This window comes from Gopherus evgoodei, chromosome 9, assembly GCF_007399415.2.
Source record: "Gopherus evgoodei ecotype Sinaloan lineage chromosome 9, rGopEvg1_v1.p, whole genome shotgun sequence".
NCBI lineage: Eukaryota > Metazoa > Chordata > Testudines > Testudinidae > Gopherus > Gopherus evgoodei.
Genome location: NC_044330.1, coordinates 5705854 through 5726097, shown reverse-complemented (window position 1 = coordinate 5726097; position 20244 = coordinate 5705854). Strand labels below are relative to the sequence as shown.

Below are 20244 nucleotides of genomic sequence, written 5' to 3'. Positions count from 1 at the left end.
GGCAGTGGCTGTGTGAGCACCCCACAGAGCCAGGGCTCTCCGAGACCCCCAGAACCTTCCCTGCAGAATGTCAGCACCCTGTTCCCTCGGTTACACGCTGACTTCACAGGGAGCTCCGCGGTCTGTGGGCCATCACAATGGTGCACTGGGGCCATGTGAGAGGGGAGTGGGGTCTAGTGGTCATTGCAGGGGGAGCTGGGAGCCAGGACTCCTGGGTTCTATTTTGAGCTGTGGGAGGGGAGTGATGTCTAGTGGTTACAGCAGGAGGAGCTGAGAGTCAGGATTCCAGGGTTCAACAGCCACTCATTCATTATATGAGCTTGGGCAGGGCTTGGTCCCACTCCGTGCCTCAGTTTCCCTCTCTGTACAGTGGGAGGGGTGACAGGTCCCTCCCCAGGAGCACGGTGGGACTTGCTGACTAGCGTGTGGCCTTTAGAAGAGACACACAAAGGCCCAGAGCTGCCCAGCATCCCAGCATTGCTCACAGCCCTAGCAGGGCCGTGCCGCAGCAGGGCGGCAGAGACAAGGCCCCAGAGACCCCACTGAGTGCATTGCTCCAGGAAAGGGATTTGGGTGGGTGCCCCCGAAGGAGGCAGAAGGGGTGTTATTAGCCTCCCTTCCCATGGGGAAACTGAGTCACAGAGCAAGGGAGTAACTTGTCCCGGGCCTCCCAGGAAATCAGCAGCAGAGCTGGGGAGAGGACCCAGGAGTCGTGGCTCCAAGCGCGACAAACTGGAGTGCCTCCCCGGGCACAGCGCTGGGTTTCCTTCCCCCGCCCGGCTGACACACAAACTCTGCCTAGTCCAAAGCTCCTGGGTGCAGCGTGCAACAGCACTGGGGCCATGAGCATTTCCTGGAGATCCCTGGCCCGCTGGGGAGGCCTCAACCCAACTGCTCTCTCCTTGCCCACCCAGGGACGGGGGTGTGTGGCCCTGATCCCTGCTCTAACCCATGGCGTTAGCACCCAGCTGCACAAACAGCAATCACTGCCCTGCTGACAGCGCCAGTCCTGGCTCCCAGGGGCCATGGCTAGGATGGGGAGCAGCGGGCACCAGCATTCAGGCCTGACTGCGGCTCCGGCCCTACCCCCTCTCTGCAGGATCTGGCAGGGTAAGAGCTGCAATGCCTCCCTGGTGAGGGAGGCTGCCTCGGGGCTGCGACGGGCTGGCAGAACAGACCCTCAGCCGCCTCTCCTGCAGCGCCTGCTGTCAGTGCCACGTGGGCTGTGCTGTGCTAGTGGGCACACAGGGCCTCCCCGCCAGCCTAGACACAAGCAGGGGGCCAGAGCAGAGCCGTGAGCGCAGGGGTGAGCGTCCTTCCCCACGCAGGAGCCATCGAGTTCACTCTGTGCTCTCAGCAAGGCCCAAGAGCCAGGCTCCTGACACCCCTAGGGACGAGACGGTCACGGGGTTAGTCCCGGTCATTGTGGTCTCTGCCAGGCTCTAGAGATGTGCAAGACCCCAGAACCATCTGCCTTTTGTGGGTCAGGCAGAAATAGCCTTTCCTCCAACCAGAGCTGGGACCGTTCGATCCTCTAGTCTGGCCTCCGGTCTGGCACAGGCCCTTAACTTTCCCCCAGGGACCCCTGGACCGAACCCCGGAACTTGTGTCTGGCTAACACAGCAGGGCTGGACTGGAAGCCACCCAGGAGAACCCATGCTACCCTGGGCAGGTTGCTCCAGTAGTTTGCCACCCTCACTCTTCAAAGCGTGGGCCCTAGTTCTGATTTCAGCGAGTCTGGCTTCCGCTCCCAGCCGGCGGCGCCTGTTCGACCGTTCTCTGCCCCATTAAAGAGCCCGCTAGCGCCGGGGACGTCCTCGCTGGGAGGGAATGGGCACGCGGTGACCCAGTCGCCACTCGAGCCCCCTTTGGAGACGAGAAACACATCGAGCGCTTGCAGTCTCCCACTCCAGGCATTTTCTTCAGCTCTCAACTCATTTTTTGGGCTCTTCTCTGCATCAGTTTTTCAACAGGCTTTTTAAACAGTGGGGCCCAGGACTGGCTGCAGTATCCCCATAGGAGCACTGAGCAGGGCCGGATCCCCCATGCTACTCACCCCTCCCGTTTATTCTTTGAGGCGCTCTTTAGCCCCGTTGTAACAGCATGGCTCTGGGAGGGCGTGTGTGGCCACTCTGCCCCCTCAGAGGCACAGCTGGCCTGGAGGCTGGCCCCCAGTCTGGAGGTCTGGCTGCGCTCCTTGGACCTAGATGTGCGTCCCTGTGCGTGGCTGGGTTCAAATGAATTGTGCTGGAATGGGCCCGGCTTCCCAAGTGATCCCTCGCCCTGCCTGACACCTTTGTCCGCATCATTATCCCCTCTCTGCCATCTTTGTCCCCCCCTACACTTTGCCAGCACTGGTTCTGCGTTTAGTTCCAGACCATCGACGAAAGTACTGAACAGCAGCGGGCCTCGCCCCGATCCCTGCTGCAGACACTCGCTAGAAACCCCTCCACATAATGGTCGGCAGCTCCTTTGAGATCGCTCACTTAGCCAGCTCCTAATCCACTGACCCTGTCCTCCGCTGATATTGCAGAGTGTTAATGTCCTGTGGTGCTGAGTCAAACACCTGACAAAAATCTCTCACACCTATGCAGTGACCTTTAACCACCAAACTTGTAACCTCCCCGAAGAATGCAATCGGGTTTGTCTGACAAGACCTATTTTCCATGAACCCATGTTGACTGGCATGCACTGCATTCCTACCTTTGATTCTTTATTGATTAAATCCTGTATCAGCTTTTCCATTATTTCCCCTGGGACTGATTGATGTCAAGCTAACTGTCATGCATTGAAAACTGTGTTAAAATAGCAATCATCACTTTAAATTCTCAGAGGTTTTCCTGCTCTTTCCAGGTCAGAGGGCTCTGTAGAGAAGCAGGTGATCAGTGCCTGTCTACAGACTGACTGCCTAGAGAAAAGTTGGGGGAGCTGCACCTTTCTGTTTTTAGGAAGCAGCCTGCTTTGTCTCTCTCTGTTTTTGGCTTGTGTCATTGTTCTGGATTCTAAGAACTAAAGCTGTGTTATGTTGCAGCCTTCCAGCAAGAGGAGTTATGGTTTTATCTAACGTCTCTCTGTGTGCCAAGAAATGTAACACTAACCAGCCTAGTTACCTTGGGCGGGTCACTTGCCCTTTCTGAATACAGGCACAACATGAGCACTCTTTCAGTCTTCCGAAATTTCCGTAGCACGCCACAATTTATTCAAAATTAACATCAGTGGGTCAGAGATCTCCTGAGCCAGCTTTGCTTGGTCTCTTCTGTGCAAGTTCCCTGGGGCAGATGATTTATCTCAGCCAAGCCCCAGAGAGGATAAAAGATGGACCAGACAAGATCCCTGTTCTTTCCTTATTCTCCTCTTAGCTCCCTGCCTACAGCCCCATCTGCTTGCCCCTCACAGCCAAAGCTAGCCCCCTGCACCACACCCCTTTTGTACTGTGTGGGAGGTGGGGGCCTCACCACCGCTGGCCCAACCCTGATCCCTGCACTCAGGGCAGACAGCTGGGCTCCATCCTTTGGGGATAAGGTTAACCCTTTCCCTGCCAGCATCCACAGGGGTTCTAATCATCCTGTGTCTAAACAGTCATGTTCACACTGGCCTGCCGGCTCGCCCCCTGCTACTGTGGAACAAAGCAGCAAACCCAGAGGGAAAAGGCCCTAGGTGGGTAGCAGAGGGAGGCAGCGCGGGGCGCACACAGGCCTAGGAGGCAGGGTTCCCTTCCCTTACCAGCTATGGGATCCTGGACAGTTCATCTCCCCTCCCCACTCATTGTCTGTCTTGTCTGTTTGGGGGCAGGGCCTGTCTCTTGCTCTGTTTCTGTGCAGCTCCCCGATCTCAGCGGGGGCCTCTCACATGGTGCTCTGCCCCTTTAAGGCCCCACAGAGCTGGGGAGCAGCAAGCACTGCCCTAGGGAGCAGCCCAGCAGGCGGGTGTTGGGACCCAGCTGATCCAGCACCACCAGCTAGTAACTGGCTCCAAATCCCAGCTAGGAGATATAAGTGAGGCCCGGGGGTGGGGGGATTAAAATGAAATATGGCCCTGAGCAGCAGGGGAAGGCTGCAAGGGGGCAGGTAGAGCTGGTCCCCCTGGTGTGTTGGGACCCTTGAGCTGCTGGCGGGTGGGGGGCCCAGCTCAGGACTCGCACGTTGGTTACGTTTCTCTATTTCTGGTGTTTGTGCGGCAGAAGAAATTAATCAAAGAGCCTGCGCACAAGGCGAAATCCTAGCACTGGGCACAGCTGCCTCCTCTGTTTTGTCCCCAAGCCGTGCACAGGCCCATCTGACTGCAGGGTCTCATCAATGGTGCTAGAACGGGAGGAGTTTTTTGGGGGGCATGCACCCCCCTTTTACATGGACAGTTTGGGGGGCAATGCCAGGCAGCGTGAAGCGCAGCCCCTGCTAGTATCACTCCAAACCTGCCTGAGGCTTGCAGTTTTGGGGGGTCAATGCTACCCCCTGTCCCCCAAACTGCACCCATGTTACAAAGGGGGGGGTATGGCCCTCTCAGTGCCCTCCCCCACGTCTATCAAGGTCCCGGTGCCTGTGGTCTCTTTCCACCCCTGACATATGTCTCCAGTGCCCAGATGTTGCCAAAAATCTTGCCAAGGGCGAGGCTGCGGGTGAGCTGCAATCAGAGCCCTGCGGCTGGCCTGGGCCAGGGGGCTGCGGCTCGGGGCTGGCTGATTGCCGTGTAGACAGAAGTAATCTCGATCCAAGTATCCAAACTCCTGTGCAGCTTGTTAGGGCCGCCCTCTAGCGGTGAAGGAATGTGACCGTCTCCTTGCTGAGAGACCCCAGGTATTTGTTTGGACACCCTGCGGCAGTGCTCTGGGCTGCTGAGCCCTGAGTGCAGACAGACCCCTCTCAGGGACCAGCCATCTGCTCAGCAGGACCCTGAGCGAGGCTCTCTTTGGATCCAAGCCGGACACAGAAAACTTTAATTGTGACAATCTTCTTACACCACCCCAGAGCCCACACCCCAACCTCTTGACCCAGCCTGGAACCCCCTCCGATGCCCTGAACCCCTCATTTCTGGCCCCAGCCCGGAGCTCACATCCCCAGCCAGAGCCCTCACCTTCTCCTGCATCCCAACCTCCTGCCCCAGTCCAGTGAAAGTGAGCAGGGGAGTGAGGGTGGGGGAGAGTGAATGACAGAGGGAGGGGGGAAGGAGTGAGTGGGGGGCAGGGCCTAAGGGGAGAGGAGGGGCAGGGGGTGGGGTAACAGTGTTCAGTTTTGTGCGATCAGAAACTTGGCAACCCTAGCCATGACCTGTGGCTGCCACTGACCCGAAACAGCCTTTCTCCAACCAGTACCGTTTGTTTAACCCCAGGAGCAGAGCGCTTCAGAGCAAAGGGCTTTAACCCAACCCCTGTGCACGGCTGTCACACCACACTCCTGCTGGGGACCAGGGAAGCCAAAGTTTTCCAGGCCCACTCGGCAGGGGCTGGAATCCTTGCAGGCTTCTAGGCTCCTAACTTCAAACGAAATTGATGGGAGTTGGAGGTTGTGGGCCAGCATCCTCCCTCTCCAAACTCTGCTCTCTCCTTGTGGGACACAGCGGTGATACATAACTGTGATGGGGGGGCACATGACCACCACCCCCCACCCATCACCTCTCTAACGTTCAGGGGGGAGCGGTGATGGCAGGCAGCTCGGGCAGCCCTGCGTGCATGGCGAGGCTCGGGGAGGGCATGCCATCTCCACCCTCAATGGCTGGCACCGTAGACGCTGTTGCTAAATGGAAGGCAGGACGAGCCCTGCAGCAGGGCGAGGGGAGCGGGTTCCCCTGGGCAGAGCCCCTGCCGTAGGAGTGGGAGGGAGAGCAGCTTCTGGCCTGGGACTAGGCCCGGGGCATTCGCCCCAGGGCCGTCTGCAAAGCAGCAGTGGGACGTGCTGGGACGCCACCAGCAGGCAGGGGCAGCAGGTATCACTGGCCCCTAACCTAGGTTGTGTCCCCACCCATGCTCAGCACCCCATCCCCTGAAGCCCGCCAGGGGCTGGGGCAGCCATGGGCAGCTTGGGCCACGGCTTGGACCAGCAGCTGTGGTGGCTCGGGCTGGCGGGAGCAGGGCCAGGGGTGACCCGGGCTGGCTGGTGGGGATTGGACCAGCTGGGGTGGGTCAGGCCGGCTGGCACAACTGAGGTGGGCAGGCTGGAGGGGTTGGGGTTGGCTGGCATGGCTGGGGCCAGCCAGCCTGGGGTCCTCCAGCCACGGGGGTGAGGGGATGAGGGGGCTCAGGGGCAGGACCTCAGGTGGAAGGGGCGGGGCTCTCAGGTTCACCCACCGCCCCCCAGCAGGGAAGGAGAAGCAGTCCCATGTAGCGGGGTGAGGCAGAGTCTGCAGTGGCCCCTCTGCATTAGCTGCTTTGGGACATTTAGCTGTTGCAATAGGGAAGGTAGAAATCCGGCTGGGCACGTGACACCCCCCAGCCCCTGGCCCCCAGCCCCCAGCATTGCCTCAGTGTCTCAAACTCCCCCACAACTTTTGATTCCCAGGCCCCGACCCCACTCCACAGGGACTAGTTCGCTCCTGGGGGAACCAGCCTCATAGGCCCAGTGAATCAAGGTGAAGGCTTGTGCGTTGCTCTCCAGCATCTGAGGATCCACTGCCTGCCCCTTCCTGGGTGCATCTCCTGACAGCCGTGCTCCAAGGGCAGCCTGGTTAACACACAATAGTCATGCATCGTCCCTGGCAGCTCCAAGCCCATCCCCATGGGCCTACAGGCCGGGCCGGGCCCCGACTCAGAGCTCGGCTCTGGTGCAATTCAGAGCGAAGCCCAGCCTAGGGGCTGGTTGGTTCCTGCACCCCAAACTGCAAAACTGCCCTGGGGTGGTGGCCAAATCTCAGTGCAAGAGACCAGGACGCGTCCCTGGTAGAAGATTTCACGGAGACTTTGCTCAGCACCCAGAGAGGGGAAGCCAGAGGCCAGCTGGGAGCCCAGGGCGGTGGTGGTGGCAGGAAGGTTAACTGTGATTCCATCGGTAGGACTGGACGTGAGAGACGGAAACGACCCACTCGCTGCTCTGGTTTGTCTCCTGGGGCCGGGGCAGGGCTGTTCCCTGACCCATTTGCTGCCAGTTCATCCAGTCTAGTCTTAAATGCCCCAAGCACAGGGCCGCTCCGGGGGAACTATTCACTCTCCGGACACTTCTCCATGTTTCCTCTTTCTTAATTCCACTCCAGGGCAGCGAGTGCACCCCCCTCAGGCCTCCAGTTAATCCCCTACGCCCAGAGCTGCTGCTCAGCCTGTTTCAGCACATTCGGCTCCTTTCGGTTTCCCTTCTTGGTTGTTCCCCCTTGAATCCCCCCCCTTGCCTCCCGCTCTTTGCTGAACTCTTTCCATTTTGCCTAGCCCCACGGAGCAGGCCCATATGGGCTCACCGCTGCAAAGCCCAGAGCTGAACTGGCCTGGTGCACAGCCACATCTCATGTCAAACTCCTGACTGCTTTGACCTCCACTGTCACCCCCAGGGCTCTCTGAACAACTGAGCAGGGGGGCTGGAGTTCACCCCACAAAACACACACATGTCCATGCACGCATTGCATTAACTTCGCTTTCTCCACGCTAGAAAGCTGTCCCCTCCCTGCTGCGGATGCAAAGTCCCCCAATCCCGGCTGGTTAGTGCTGGCGGGCCCCAGGTCAATAACCTGGCAGCTGATAGCCGGGGCAGCTCAAACCGGTTGACTGAGATTCGTGGTAACCCTTGAATTTGATCTGCTAGTTGGAGCGTCTGTGTTCCCAGACAAGCCGCAGCTGGTTGCCTACAGGGGATGCGTCGTGACCACTGATTTGTCCCCCATCTCCCCGAGGGAGACGAGTTACAACTGTATGAGACCCGGCGTGCTTGGCTGCAGGAGCCCTGCCCGTGAGCGCTGACCTTTGGGACTCTGCCCCTGCCTGGCAAACGCTGCTGGAGCCTTTCGCCAGCAAGCAGCAGGAGCCCGCCGGATCGCCGGGGAAAGGGGCAGAATGGAGTCATCGGCAGAGCTCTTACCAGACCCCAGGTAGGGGACATCGAGGCTGTGGCCAGAGCAGCTCCTCGCTGGCTCAGCCAGCAGCTGCCTGGTTGTGCACTGGCTGGGGGTGGGGGGGGGGCCTGAAGACTGTGTGAAGGATGAGGGTGAATACCTCCCCCTCCAAACCCTGAGGAAATGTCCAGACACTTGGTGCAATCTGCTTCCTGCCAAGTGTCATTTTTTATAAGCCAGGGGCAGGTCCCATCTGTCACAGAGGGCTGAGTGCCCAGGGATGCAGGATGTGTCACCCTGTTCCTCCACGGGGGGTCCCCCAGGAGAGCTCCTTCCAGCACAGCTCTGGGGCAGTTAGTGCTGGTCACCTCCTACCATGACAACAGGCCCCCCCCCAGAAATGCTTAGCCCAGGCCCCAAGAGTGAAGGGTGATTAGTCATTGGGGCACCTGCTCCAGGGGAACCGGGCTGAGACCTGCCATGCTCATTTCACAGGGGTCACTGCGTGGCCGCTAGCCCCTCTGCAGCCCCTGGTTGGGTGCTGTTACCCCGGCTGGGGGGGGTTATGGATCAGGGCTGCCCATCGAGCGCTTTCCACCCAGGGAGGCCAGCAGCGCTCCCAGTGGCCATGGGGCTTAGGGGGCCAAACTGCATGATTAGTGCTCGCGTGGCTGGGCGAGCTTAGCCGATGGCCTGTTGCAGATGGGCAGATCTTACGGTGGCCAGTGCAAGCTGCTGGCCGAGACGAGCCGCGGTCACTTCGCACTCCTGGGATCCCTCCCCAGTGCAGCGCGGAGCTAACCAGGGGCCTGTTTTTCCTGCAGGATCCCACCTGAGCTGATCGAGCTGCTGATTAAGAATTTTAGCATCCCCCTGGCCTGTGTCTCCCAGCCACCCACCTCACTGCAGCTGCTGTACCGTACGTGGGGGGGCGTTGCCCCATGGGTGCAGGTGGGGCCGGGGCGGCAGGAGTTAGACTGAGCTGGCACTGAATATTGGCTGTGTCACAGAACCACCCCGCCCTCCAGCCTGCCAGCTCCTGGGTCTCAGCCCCTGTGCTGGGCAGGGGGAAAGGGCTCCCGGCTGTGGGGCTGAGGGAGAGAGTGGGGAGGTGGGGACGGGCAGGGACCCAACCCAGAGGACGGGGGAGAAAAGGCAGAGGGAAATCTGGCCAACCACTCATTCACCCTCCCTGGGGTGTGTTCACATCTCATGCTAGGGGGCCCAAGCCTGGATTTCCAAGGCCACGCAAAGGGGGGCTTTTGCACTGCATGGAAGAGATGGCCATGAGACCTCTCTCATCCCCTCCCTCCCCTGCAGAGCTGGATCACATCGAGCTCTCCATCCAGGGCCTCATGACCTTCCTGACGCTGGTGTCGGTTGCCATCTTCCTCGAAGAAGCCATCTACTTGTCAAAGAAGATCCGCTGCCTGGTCAAGATGAAAACCCTCATCTGGAGCAGCTCAGCCCCCACGGTGAACCCCAGCCTTCGCTGTGCGGGAGGGGATAGTAACAGGACTCTGGCAGGGGTTCGCAGCCATGTTATGGGTTCCTGCTGTGCTGATGGACAGCGCAGGCCAGGAGCTTTAACACTGCTGCAGGGGACGGGGACTATGCTGGGTTGGTTAATTACATCCACATTAGGGAGTGGAACCAGAGTTCGGGGCACTGTAAATATCCCAGGGGGGTCTGGGATCATGACCGGGCTCTGAGCTCCCCCAAGCTGTGGGGCTGATGAGATGCCGAGACCCCTCTAGAGCCAGGGACCAAGTGCAAAATCCAGCTCCACAGACAGAGGTGAAAGTAAGCTGGTACGGTCCGGTATGGCATACCAGCAAGAGCCAATACACCGTGAAGGACCGCATCGACTTCCACAGCGGGGATTGAAAGGGCTCAGAGCTCGCCATGGCTGTGGGCAGCCCAGAGCCCTTTGAATCCTGGCCACGGCTCTGGCAATGGGGCTGGGGCCAGGATTTAAAGGACTCCGGGCTTCCCTCAGCGGCAGGAGCTCTGGGCCCTTTAAATCCCTGCCCCAGCCCCGCAAAGCTCGGGGTTCCCCGCCGCGGCCGGAGCCCTGGGGTCTGCCAGCCACCTCTGCAGCTGGGAGCCCCTGGTTGATTTAAAGGCTTGAGGCTCCCAGCCACAGCTGGTTCCACAAGGCCTTTAAATCTGGAGAGGCCATGCCCCCTTCGGATGAGGCCACGCCTCCCCCAGACTCCAGCAGTACCAGTAGGTCCTGTAAGTTACTTTCACCTCTGTCCACAGAGCTTGGATTGTAAACAGTCCAGCCTGTGGAGCTCCAGAGTTCTGCTGTGGGCCCATCTCTGCCATCTGCTCACCCACCTACCCCAGGGCCTGCAGGGGACCCAGTCTGGAGCATGCCCGGCTACCTCCTGTTCATGCTGGTCCTGCCCCACTTCTTCTCCAGATGGTCTCCGTGTTCTGCTGCTTTGGGCTCTGGATACCACGTTCCATGATGGTGGTGGAGATGGCTATTGGCATGTGAGTATTGCTAACACCCTCCCCCGCCATAGCCCTGGGGAGCTTGGTCTGATCCGCTGCTCCTCGCCTAGCCAGAGGCAGATTAAGATTTATTAGGGCCCTGGGCACAAAGAACATTTGCCCCCCATGAAAACACAGATATATCAAACTGCATTAACACGACAACTCCATGCAGTGTTTACACATGGCGTTACTAATGAAGCAAATCCTATCTCAGTTCCTTGCCTATATAAACTGCTCAATTTTTCCACATAGAAAATGAATCTAGCTAGATATTATCCATACCATCACTCTGCTAACCTGGACAACCCTGGTGTTAGAAGACTCAGTTGGTCATAGACCAACAAACGGTTCTTTCATCTCCTCCAATTTTCTTAAAGGCGACTTATGCATTTTCCCCACCTATTGATCATGTTATCATGCAGTTTTTCTGCTGTCTGAAAGACAACAGGCACCATTCCAGAAAGTAATTTAATTAAAAGAAATAATCCAAACCTAAGGTAAAATTACTCTATTATTCAGAACTGTTAGTTTCAGCCAATGGTGAGAACTCCTTTAAAGCAAAGTTTGCAACTGATCACTTAAGCTATGAAGAAATGCTGAAAGAATCTGATCGGTGCCACGGTGCCTCATGGCTTTCTGCCAAAGGCAGTTCAGGTCAAACGATGAGCAAGGTGACATTTTACCAATTAGCTGAAATAGTTAGTCCTAAAATGTAATCAGAATCCAGTGTGTACGTACACATTAAATCAGACTTTGAAGAATAGGCCAGGTTCTGATTAGCCAGAGCACACAACAGCATGTTCGGTCATAACTAAGCCAATGAGACTATAGTTTGTCCAATAATCCCACAGACAGAGAATATTCATCGTTCCTTTCTCCTAATGCCTCATCATCGGTGTAACCGAGGGAAATAAGTCTCTGGAACTGAAGGGCCTCACAAGATACATTTCTCCCATTTCTGTAACCTGCTGGGTTTGTCCTTTATGTTTTATGCCCCAGCCTGGCTTGGCTTTGGCATTCCCATAACAACAGATGGCCATTAGCCTAGGACAGCCGTTGATTCCACTGGCCACCTTTGTGAAGTAAATTTGCGTGGGCCACCATTCATTTGTGAAGTGCATAGTTGAGTGAGTTGGAGCTGGAATCTGGGGCCCAGTGTAAACAGAGCCACATCAGTTCATGCTGGGTGAGGGGAAAACACAAGAACTTAAACGTACAGTCGGGGGTAACCAGCACTAGGTCTTTCATCCACTGCTGAAGAACTGTGGAAGAACTGAATTATGGAAGGCCTCACATCAGCTGAGCAGGGGGTGACTAAGGCCCTATCACAATGGACATGGTAAGAACCCGCCCTAAGATCCCCAGGCTGCAAACCATGTGCATGGGGAGGTGGGATCCACAAAGGTCTCAGGTGGGAGTGAACAGGGCTACATCATGACATCTTAGGATAGGGGCAGCTAAAGGTCTCGAAACCATGGATGGAGGCATGAAAAACCCACACGAAGCCTCCATCTCACTAAGTATTTTGCAATCACCAAAAGACAGGAAAAAACTGGTAGAGGAGGAGAGAGAACAGGTCATGCCTGGAGGGAGAGAAGTGATTGAATATTGAGGAGAGCCAAGAAAGAGGCCATGGGTGCGTGCGCGCAGGGGAGGGCTGGAGGTTTCCATATTTCCCCCATGGAGCAGGATAACAGAGAACCCCCCCTTGGCTCCCCGTGTGCGTGTGAGGCTGCATTTCCCTGGGGGCTCACTGGTGGGTTGAGGGGATTTCACTAGCTCCACTGGCTGCAGGGAGCTCCCTATCCCAGCAGGCCCCCAACCCTCATACCACCTATATTCTCCCAGTCGCTGACGTGCTGCAGGTTGCAGCCTGTGTCCTTGGGCTCAGGGCAGTAGGGCTCCAGCCGGGACTGGAGGAGACACAGCAGGAGGCGGTGTTCCCCGTCTCCCTTCGGTCTTTGCCGCCTAGCTCCGGCTGCCCAGCCAGACGCAGGAGCCTCCCGCCGGCTGAACCCCTCACTGGCTCATCCAAGAAGCCTTGCCCCAAGCCCATCCAGCCTGGCCAGCAGAGCAGAGGATGCAGCAGCTAAATCCTGCTGCATAAGCCTCATGAGATTTTTCCAGGGGTCACTAAATTGGCCAGGGCTCCTGGGCACCCGTGTGTTAATCTGCCCCTGCACCTCGCAGGAGGGTGGCGTGGCCCAGTGCGGAGCAAAGGACTCCGTGCCCCGGCGTGTGCACCTCCCCGGGCTGAATTCTCTCTCTGCCTCTGCCGCCCACAGGTACTTCAGCATATGCTTCTTCCTGCTCATGCTGATCATGGTGGAAGGCTTCGGCGGGAAGGAGGCCCTGCTCAAAGCACTGAAGGACACGCCCATGGTGATCAGCACAGGCCCCTGCTGCTGCTGCTGTCCCTGCTGCCCACGCATCACCATGACCAAGTAAGGCTGCCGGCCATGGGCATCAATGGGGGCCGTGGGGCAGGGGGCCATGGGGCACTATACAGGGACAGCAGTGGCTGGGAGGAATGCTGGTTCCTTAGCCCCGCCCTTTCCGAGAAGCCAGATATTGGGCAGTGCAGCTTCTCCCAAGACGTGCATTGACTTCTATAACTCCCTCTGACGGTGCCTGGTCAGGTGCACGGGAGTGGCTGAGCTGTCCTTGCGCAGCACCCTGTGGAGGGAAGGGGCGACAGTTGGCTTCTCTCCACTTATGGGCTCCTGGGACCACTGGTTTGATCCTGGTGCAATCTAGAGCAGCCCGAAGGCTGCTCCGCAGGGCATGCAGGGAATTAGCCACAGCGGCGCATAGCCAGATTGCAGGGGCTGCCTGCCTATGTCCCCTTCTGCCAGACTCACCCCCTGCTCAAGCTGACACAAATGGAGGTGGCAGCTCTCTGTCAGCCCGGGAACCCCCTTACAGCAGGGGTATCCCCGGGGCCAGAGCCAGCCAACGTACAGCCCCCTTGGGCCACCGAACAATCCTAGACACCTCAACTGACTGACAGATGCTAAGGCCAGCAGGGACCACTGTGCCCATCTAGTCCAACCCCCTGTATAACACAGGCCAGAGACCTGCTCCCCAAATGTCAGTGATGGGAACCCCCCCACAAATTGGGTAAATGCACCAGACTCATGGGGGACGCTCCAGCGCTGGCACTTGTAAAGTCTAGGTTGGGTGTTTTTCTGAAAGATCCGCTGGAGGAATTATTTGGGGGAAGCTCCCTGTGCTATACAGGAGGTCAGACCAGTGGTTCTCAACCCGCGGCCCAGTCAGCACACAGCTGGGGCTCGTGCGGCATCCTCAGGGCCATACAGGCAGTAGATATAGTGAACATCTGCAGCCCTCGTAACCCATCGAGAGCTGCATCTGCGGCCCGCAATGAGAACCACTGGCCTAGATGCTCACAATAGGCTCTTGTGGCCTTGGCATCTATGACTGTAGACATTGCTCCAAAATGGTTACTTTCTCTCACCCTTAAAAATGGGCACCCTGTTCCCAGGCTGAATGTTTCTAGTTCTGCCTAGCAGCCATGAGGTGGTGATAGACTTCTCTCCGCCAGCCTGAGCAGCCCATTATCCAATATTTGTTCCCCATGTAGATCCACAGAGACCAGTGTGGGGGTGGCTAAACGTACTGACCCTCTGAGCCACATACGACAATCTTCAGAAGTTCAAGAGCTGGGGCTCGCCTGCCGGAGCTCCAACCCCACAGGAGGTGCCTGATGGGGCTTGGGGCTTCGGCCCTGCTTCTGCTGAAGGCCCAAGTCCCGGCAGGCGTGCCCCACAAGACTCAAGCCCTGAGACCCCCCTCCCTGCTGGGCAGAAGCCCCTTCCCCCCTACCTGTATGGGAGGAGCCCCCCCCCCATAAACATCTGCATCATCCTCCCTCATACTCTCCGTTGCCCCTGAGACCTACAACAAGCTCGACCAGTGAGGCTGCTTCTACTCCACGGTCTGTCTGGATCCAGCTGTCGTCTCGTCTTACACAGAACCGGTCAGCGCTCTGGGCCTGGGGCCTGTCTTTTTGTTTTGCATTTGTCCAGCACCTCACATCATGGGGGCAGGGTCTATGACTAGGGCTTCCAGGTGCTCCCACAAGCCAAGTGAAAGACGCAGGACATCAGCCCCACAAGGCCAGGTCTCTGCTCCTAAGAGTTTGCTGGCCGATATGTGTGGCCAGTGGCAGGGAAGGGCTGTACCAGAAATCCCCGTGACTTGCACGAGGCAGCTTTGGTCTCCGGCTTGCAGGGCATTCCAGTCTCTTTACAGTCCGTTCTGCAGGCCCAGCCATGCTGGAGGGCAAAGCAAGGTGGCAAGTGGTGGAAGGCTGGGTAAAAAGCAGATTCCTGTCTCGGGCTCGGTCACTGACATCTCGCTCTGTTGCCATTGTAGGAGAAATCTTAAACTCCTTCTTCTGGGCACTTTCCAATTCGCCTTCTTCAAGACAGCCTGTGTCTTCGTTGGGCTGGTCCTGGCTGCAGATGGAAACTACGATCCGGCTGATGTAAGTCATAACCCTTCACCCATCAAAGGCAGAGGGGTTAGGTACCCATTTAGTCCCAGCAGTAGCAGAGGGACTGCTTCCCTGGCTGTGCGGTGGGAGGGGAACACCATAGCAACTTGTGAGGATGACCGTCTTGCTCGGATTCCCCAGCTCTCCTCGGTGCCCATAGGTATCAGGGCAGGACCTCCGTGCCCCACCCTAGACAATGCTCCGCTCTCCTATTCTGGCCTGGAAATCACAGCACTGCTTCCTTTTCTTCCATCCTGCCCAGATCTCCGCTGAGAGCGTGGCCGTCTGGATCAACACCTGTCTCGGGTTCTCCACCATCTTTGCTCTGTGGGCCCTTGGGATCATGTTCCGCCAGGCCAGGGTGCATTTGGCAGAGCAGAACATGGGGGCCAAGTTCGTTTGTTTCCAGGTAACACTGCTCAGGGTGATTAGCGATTGTTAGCGTTTTCCTGGCCATAAAGGGGCTTTCATTGACCTTTGTAAACTGGGTTCTTCAAAACACCACTCGCCCCATATGTGCAGCATACCATGTTCTGGCTGGCGGATACCCCTCACCCCAGAGCTGGCTGCCTTTCTATTCCTGCTGCCTTGAAACCACCTCGTCCTTTCAAGGAGCACGAGGGGCTTCAGGTGTGGAATGTGCAACAGATCAGCTAAATGCCTAAAACTGACCCTGGTTTCCCACAAGTACCCCTGCCCTATGCGGTGAGTGAGCAGCAGCAGTACATAGGAGGGTGGATCCAGACAGATAAGGATTCCAGCACATGCTAGGATACCTGGCATTGAAACGGCAGACATAGAAGGGGAAAATTATTTTAAAATGGAGAAATTGATATAAAAATTCCTTTGAGTAAGCAGGAATTTGAAAGTTTAATTAAAAAAAAGGGGGGGGGGAGGGAAGGGAAGGGCAAGAATTGTGGACCGAGGAAAAAGAGGAAGAAGATCTGCAAAACAGAGGATACTGTGCTACTCCCAAGTTACGGCAGGATCAGTGAAGGGTTTATATTTAGACTTAACTGGTCACCGTAGTTTGAATGTTATTGACTACACCAGTGGTCCCCAGCCTTTTTCGCCTGGCGGGCCAGACGATGAGCCACGAGGATCATGGTGGCGGACGAGCATCTGCCGAAATTCCACCGACAAGCGGCAATGTTCATAGGCATCGCCGCCAAAATACCTCCGACAAGCAGCGTCATCCAGAGGTGTCGCCAAAATACCGCCGAAAATCGGTGGCATTTCAGCGGCGACGCTTCTGGATGACGCAGCTTGTCAGCAGCATTTTGGCGGATGCTCGTCCACTGGCCAGTACGCAGGCGCACTTAGATGCCCCCGCGGGCACCACATTGGGGACGCCTGGACTAGACACATAGCTGGGCTGTGTAACCCCTGCAGGATTCCAGTTCATCACCTGATAGGGGAATGCAGGGAGTATTCCCAGGAAAGAATTTAGTTGCCTTAAATATCAGGAAAGTGGGCTAACATTAAAAAACCTCTACTCCTGTTTTTAAGGCTAAAGAGCAGGGTAACAGTGTAGTGGCACGAACGGCTGAGGAATATGGCAGGTGGTGACAGACTCAGCGAATGTGTCTCCATCATAAAGCAGCAGCAAGGCTGCTCAGTGGATGTGTATTCAAAGCAGAGCTGGAGCTTTCTGCAGGGGTCTGGGGAGGCCAAGTGTATGGAAGAAAGTGACTAGCTGCTAGAATGAGGAAGTTATCAATAAGGAAGGGGGTAGGCCTTGGATACGCCAACACAGCACCTGTTAGGGGTCCCTCAGTTTGCAGTCAGCTCTCTCATCCTCACTTCTTTTGGGTGCAGGTGCTCCTCATCCTGACTGCGCTCCAGCCCTCCATCCTGAGCATCCTGGCAAGCAGCGGCCAGATCGCCTGCGCCCCACCATTGTCCTCCAAGACGAGGTCACAGTGTGAGTAGCAAGAGGCTCCGGCCTGGCTTAATTTAAGGACGAAAACTGGCCAAGGATCAAAGTCAGCCTCTCCGTGGCACAGAGGGGCAGGAATATTTTCACAAATAATTTTGTTTCTTTTGAAAGAAAAGAGGAAGCTCCTTTTACTGCACTCCCTGAAGGAAAGCGTAACTGCCTTCTCTGCGTCTCCACCAGGGCAGCGAGTTGTATGGATCCATGGTGCCAGGCTCCAGCAAATTCAGGGGCCCAGCTCCACCAATGTTCAGGGCTGGGTCCGTCCCCCAGCCCCGCCTGCCACCCCCACGCGCCTCTCCCGAGCGTCCCTGCCTGCCCCCTGCAGCTCTGCACTGCACTCCCTCACTGCTACTGGCTAAGGGAGCGGCGCCAGCGCCCGGCTGACTGCTGCGCCCATGGAGTGAGGAGGCGCAGCAGCATGGCAGCCTCCCTGCGCCCCAGCAGGCAACTCCGAGGGGGCTTGTCCTGTCTGGACCTCTGGAGTAGCAGCCTGGGGCTTGGGTGAGTGTTGTGCCAGGGCAGAGGGGGAACTCCTCCCCCCTTGAGCTGGTTGCCGCCAGTGGGGAGTCATAGAATCATAGATTATTAGAGTTAGAAGGGACCTTAGAAGGTCATCTAGTCCAACCCCCTGCTCAAAGCAGGACCAATCCCCAACGGCCCCCTCAAGGATTGAACTCATAACCCTGGGTTTAGCAGGCCAATGCTCAAACCACTCAGCTATAGGTACGCCCACAGTTTGAATACTATGTACAGGTGTGGTCTCCTTATCTCAAAAAAGTTCTACTGGCAGAAAAAGTTCAGAAAAGGGCAACTAAAATGATTAGGGGTTTGGAAGGGGTCCCATATGAGGAGAGATTAAAGAGGCTAGGACTCTTCAGCTTGGAAAAGAGGAGACTAAGCGGGGATATGATAGAGGTATATAAAATCATGAGTGGTGTGGAGAAAGTGAATAAGGAAAAGATATTTACTTGTTCCCATAATGTAAGAACTAGGGGCCACCAAATGAAATTAATGGGCAGCAGGTTTAAAACAAATAAAAGGAAGTTCTTCTTCATGCAGCGCACAGTCAACTTGTGGAACTCCTTGCCTGAGGAGGTTGTGAAGGCTGGGAATATAACAGGGTTTAAAAGAGAACTGGATACATTCATGGTGGTTAAGTCCATAAATGGCTATTAGCCAGGATGAGTAAGGAATGGTGTCTCTAGCCTCTGTTTGTCAGAGGATGGAGATGGATGGCAGGAGAGAGATCACTTGATCACTACCTGTTGGGGTCACTCCCTCTAGGGCACCTGGCATTGGCCACTGTCCCCAGACAGGATACTAGGCAGGATGGACCTTTGGTCTGACCCAGTATGGCCGTTCTTATGAATTAGACAGAGCTTGGCTACTGGAGTCCAACAGCGAATTAGAGCTTTTTGCTTTGAAGGGTTATTGATCCAAGAGTGCTGGGTTCTTTCCATATTCAAAAGAGTATTAATAAAGTTGATATTCTTAGTAATATTGTGCAATATCGGGAAACTTAAAAGCTTACTTTTTTGAGTCCATTTTTACATTATTTAAAATATATACATCAGCTTACAAGGCAGGTGTGTGTGGGTGTGGGAGGCAGGACTTGGACCCGTTCTGGGCACCACCAAAAACTACACAATCCTGCCAACACGGAGCTCCACTGCAGCAGAGACAGCTGTAATTTTCGAGGCCATGAAGCAGCAGGAGACTAGGGGCATCTACACGTTTGCTCACCCATGAAAAACAGCCTGGGTTACAGTGAAAACTGTCAATCCAACAGCTGCTGTATTTTTGTTCCAGCCCTTCCTCCTGGGAACTTTCCAGGCCAGCTTGTCTTCAGCACTCTTGTAACAGCGAAGTATACCACACTGTGCGTGACGAGGCCCCTGCCTTGGTGAGGGACAAGGCAGAACTAGGCCTTACTCACTAGCTAGACATAGGCACTGTTCACTTGCATAGAAGTGAAATTCTGCTACTCTAAAGAGTGAATTAATCCTTCGCCCAGAGGGAAATATCATCAGCCCCCATTTGGTAACTGTTGGGAGCTAGTGAATCCTGATTTCCCCTTACCCTCGTAACATACTTCTTTAAACAGCTGTACCGTTCTGGCTGGTGAGCAAATGGGGAAAAGCGCTAATGAAAGACACGCCAACTAAACCCTCTTTCACGGTTTGTTTTCAGACATGAGCATGCAGTTGCTTATCCTGGAGACCTTCATCATCACGGTGGTGGCTAGGATGTACTACAGAAAACAGGACGACAAGCCAGGATACCAACCTTTCTGCCCGCCGGATGGGGACATTGAAAGCAAAGCCTAGACAGGAAGGAGCGGTGACCAGAAAGGAGCTTCTGCCAGCACAGAGCCATGGCTCAAGAAGTTCCTCCCACACTGCCAAAATACGTCCCCTCTGCAATGTCTCAGTGACAGAATATTTCCCTAGGTAGCTGTTTGAAGCTTCTTTTGGCAAGTGACATATCGGAGGGAAACACAATTTGCATCCAGATAGTAGATAGGTCTGAAATCCAAAGGATACGAACCAAAGTTTCTGTAAACCAGCTTCTTAGTACATGGGCTGAATCTGTAAAGTGCCTAGCACCCCTCAGGTGCTGTATAAATACAGAATAAAAAAAAAAAAATCAATCCATGCACTTAGACTGGGCTCACTGCTGTTGGGATGAATGCTGCTACTCCACTGCACTTCAACATCCTTTTGGAGGGGGAAAAGTGGGCACCAGAACTCTGCCTGCTCTGGTCTCAGAGAGCTGCGGGCTTGGCTACCACTTCCACTGGTTTAGACAAATGGGAATAGTCTAACACTGGGGTGAGTCCATGGACTTATGTAGTCAGGGGACGTGTGAAAAACCAGGCCCCTTTATACGAAATAGTGACCCCAGCTTTAATTATGGAAACATCAGTACCAGTCACAGCTACAACACTGTTCATCCAGACGCCCCAACAGTCTTCACAAAGATGGGTATTAGTATTCCAGTTACACTATGGGGAAAGCAAACCCACAGATGGGCTAAGTGAGTTGTCTACGGTCACAATGGTGGAACAGAGAACCCAGGCATCCTACTCCTAGAGAGGTCTATTTTCCACTGGAAGCTGCTGCCTCTTTTCTGACTGCAGATCAAGCATGGCACAGACTGCACGTCCCCTCTGCTTTGGCAGAACCGAATCAGCTGCCAGGCTGGAATTAAAGAAAGAAAAAGTTGCCTAGCACTACCAGAGCTGTAGAATACAGTCTGAAGTAAGAATCTGGTAAAGGAAAGCGGCAATAACCACCGCTGTACAGGGCACGTTTGG

General features: G+C 55.8%; 2 protein-coding genes across 2 annotated transcripts in view; one reads left to right on the top strand and one right to left on the bottom strand.

Annotated features, from left to right (window-relative positions):
• The first annotated feature begins 7966 nt into the window (after positions 1-7966).
• SLC51A (solute carrier family 51 alpha subunit) lies at positions 7967-19777 on the top strand. Its single transcript, XM_030574574.1, has 9 exons — positions 7967-8001; positions 8790-8884; positions 9286-9440; positions 10394-10467; positions 12756-12914; positions 14869-14980; positions 15252-15398; positions 16808-16913; positions 19119-19777. The coding sequence occupies exons 1-9, from the start codon at positions 7967-7969 to the stop codon at positions 19253-19255; spliced, it is 1020 nt and encodes a 339-aa protein (XP_030430434.1). The 3' UTR covers positions 19256-19777.
• A 45-nt stretch (positions 19778-19822) lies between these two features.
• PCYT1A (phosphate cytidylyltransferase 1, choline, alpha) overlaps positions 19823-20244 on the bottom strand; it is a 32238-nt gene continuing 31816 nt past the window's right edge. Inside the window, exon 9 of the mRNA XM_030574573.1 lies at positions 19823-20128. Within this exon, the coding sequence (XP_030430433.1) occupies positions 20117-20128 (12 nt within the window). The 3' untranslated portion in view covers positions 19823-20116. The remainder of the gene's footprint in view (positions 20129-20244) is intronic.

Excerpts from the sequence above, each read along its gene's own strand:
- SLC51A (XM_030574574.1), top strand. The coding sequence starts at position 7,967 with ATGGAGTCATCGGCAGAGCTCTTACCAGACCCCAG. Across the intron at positions 8,885-9,285 it reads CTCACTGCAGCTGCTGTACC|AGCTGGATCACATCGAGCTC; the intron begins GTACGTGGGGGG and ends CCTCCCCTGCAG. Across the intron at positions 12,915-14,868 it reads CCACGCATCACCATGACCAA|GAGAAATCTTAAACTCCTTC; the intron begins GTAAGGCTGCCG and ends TTGCCATTGTAG.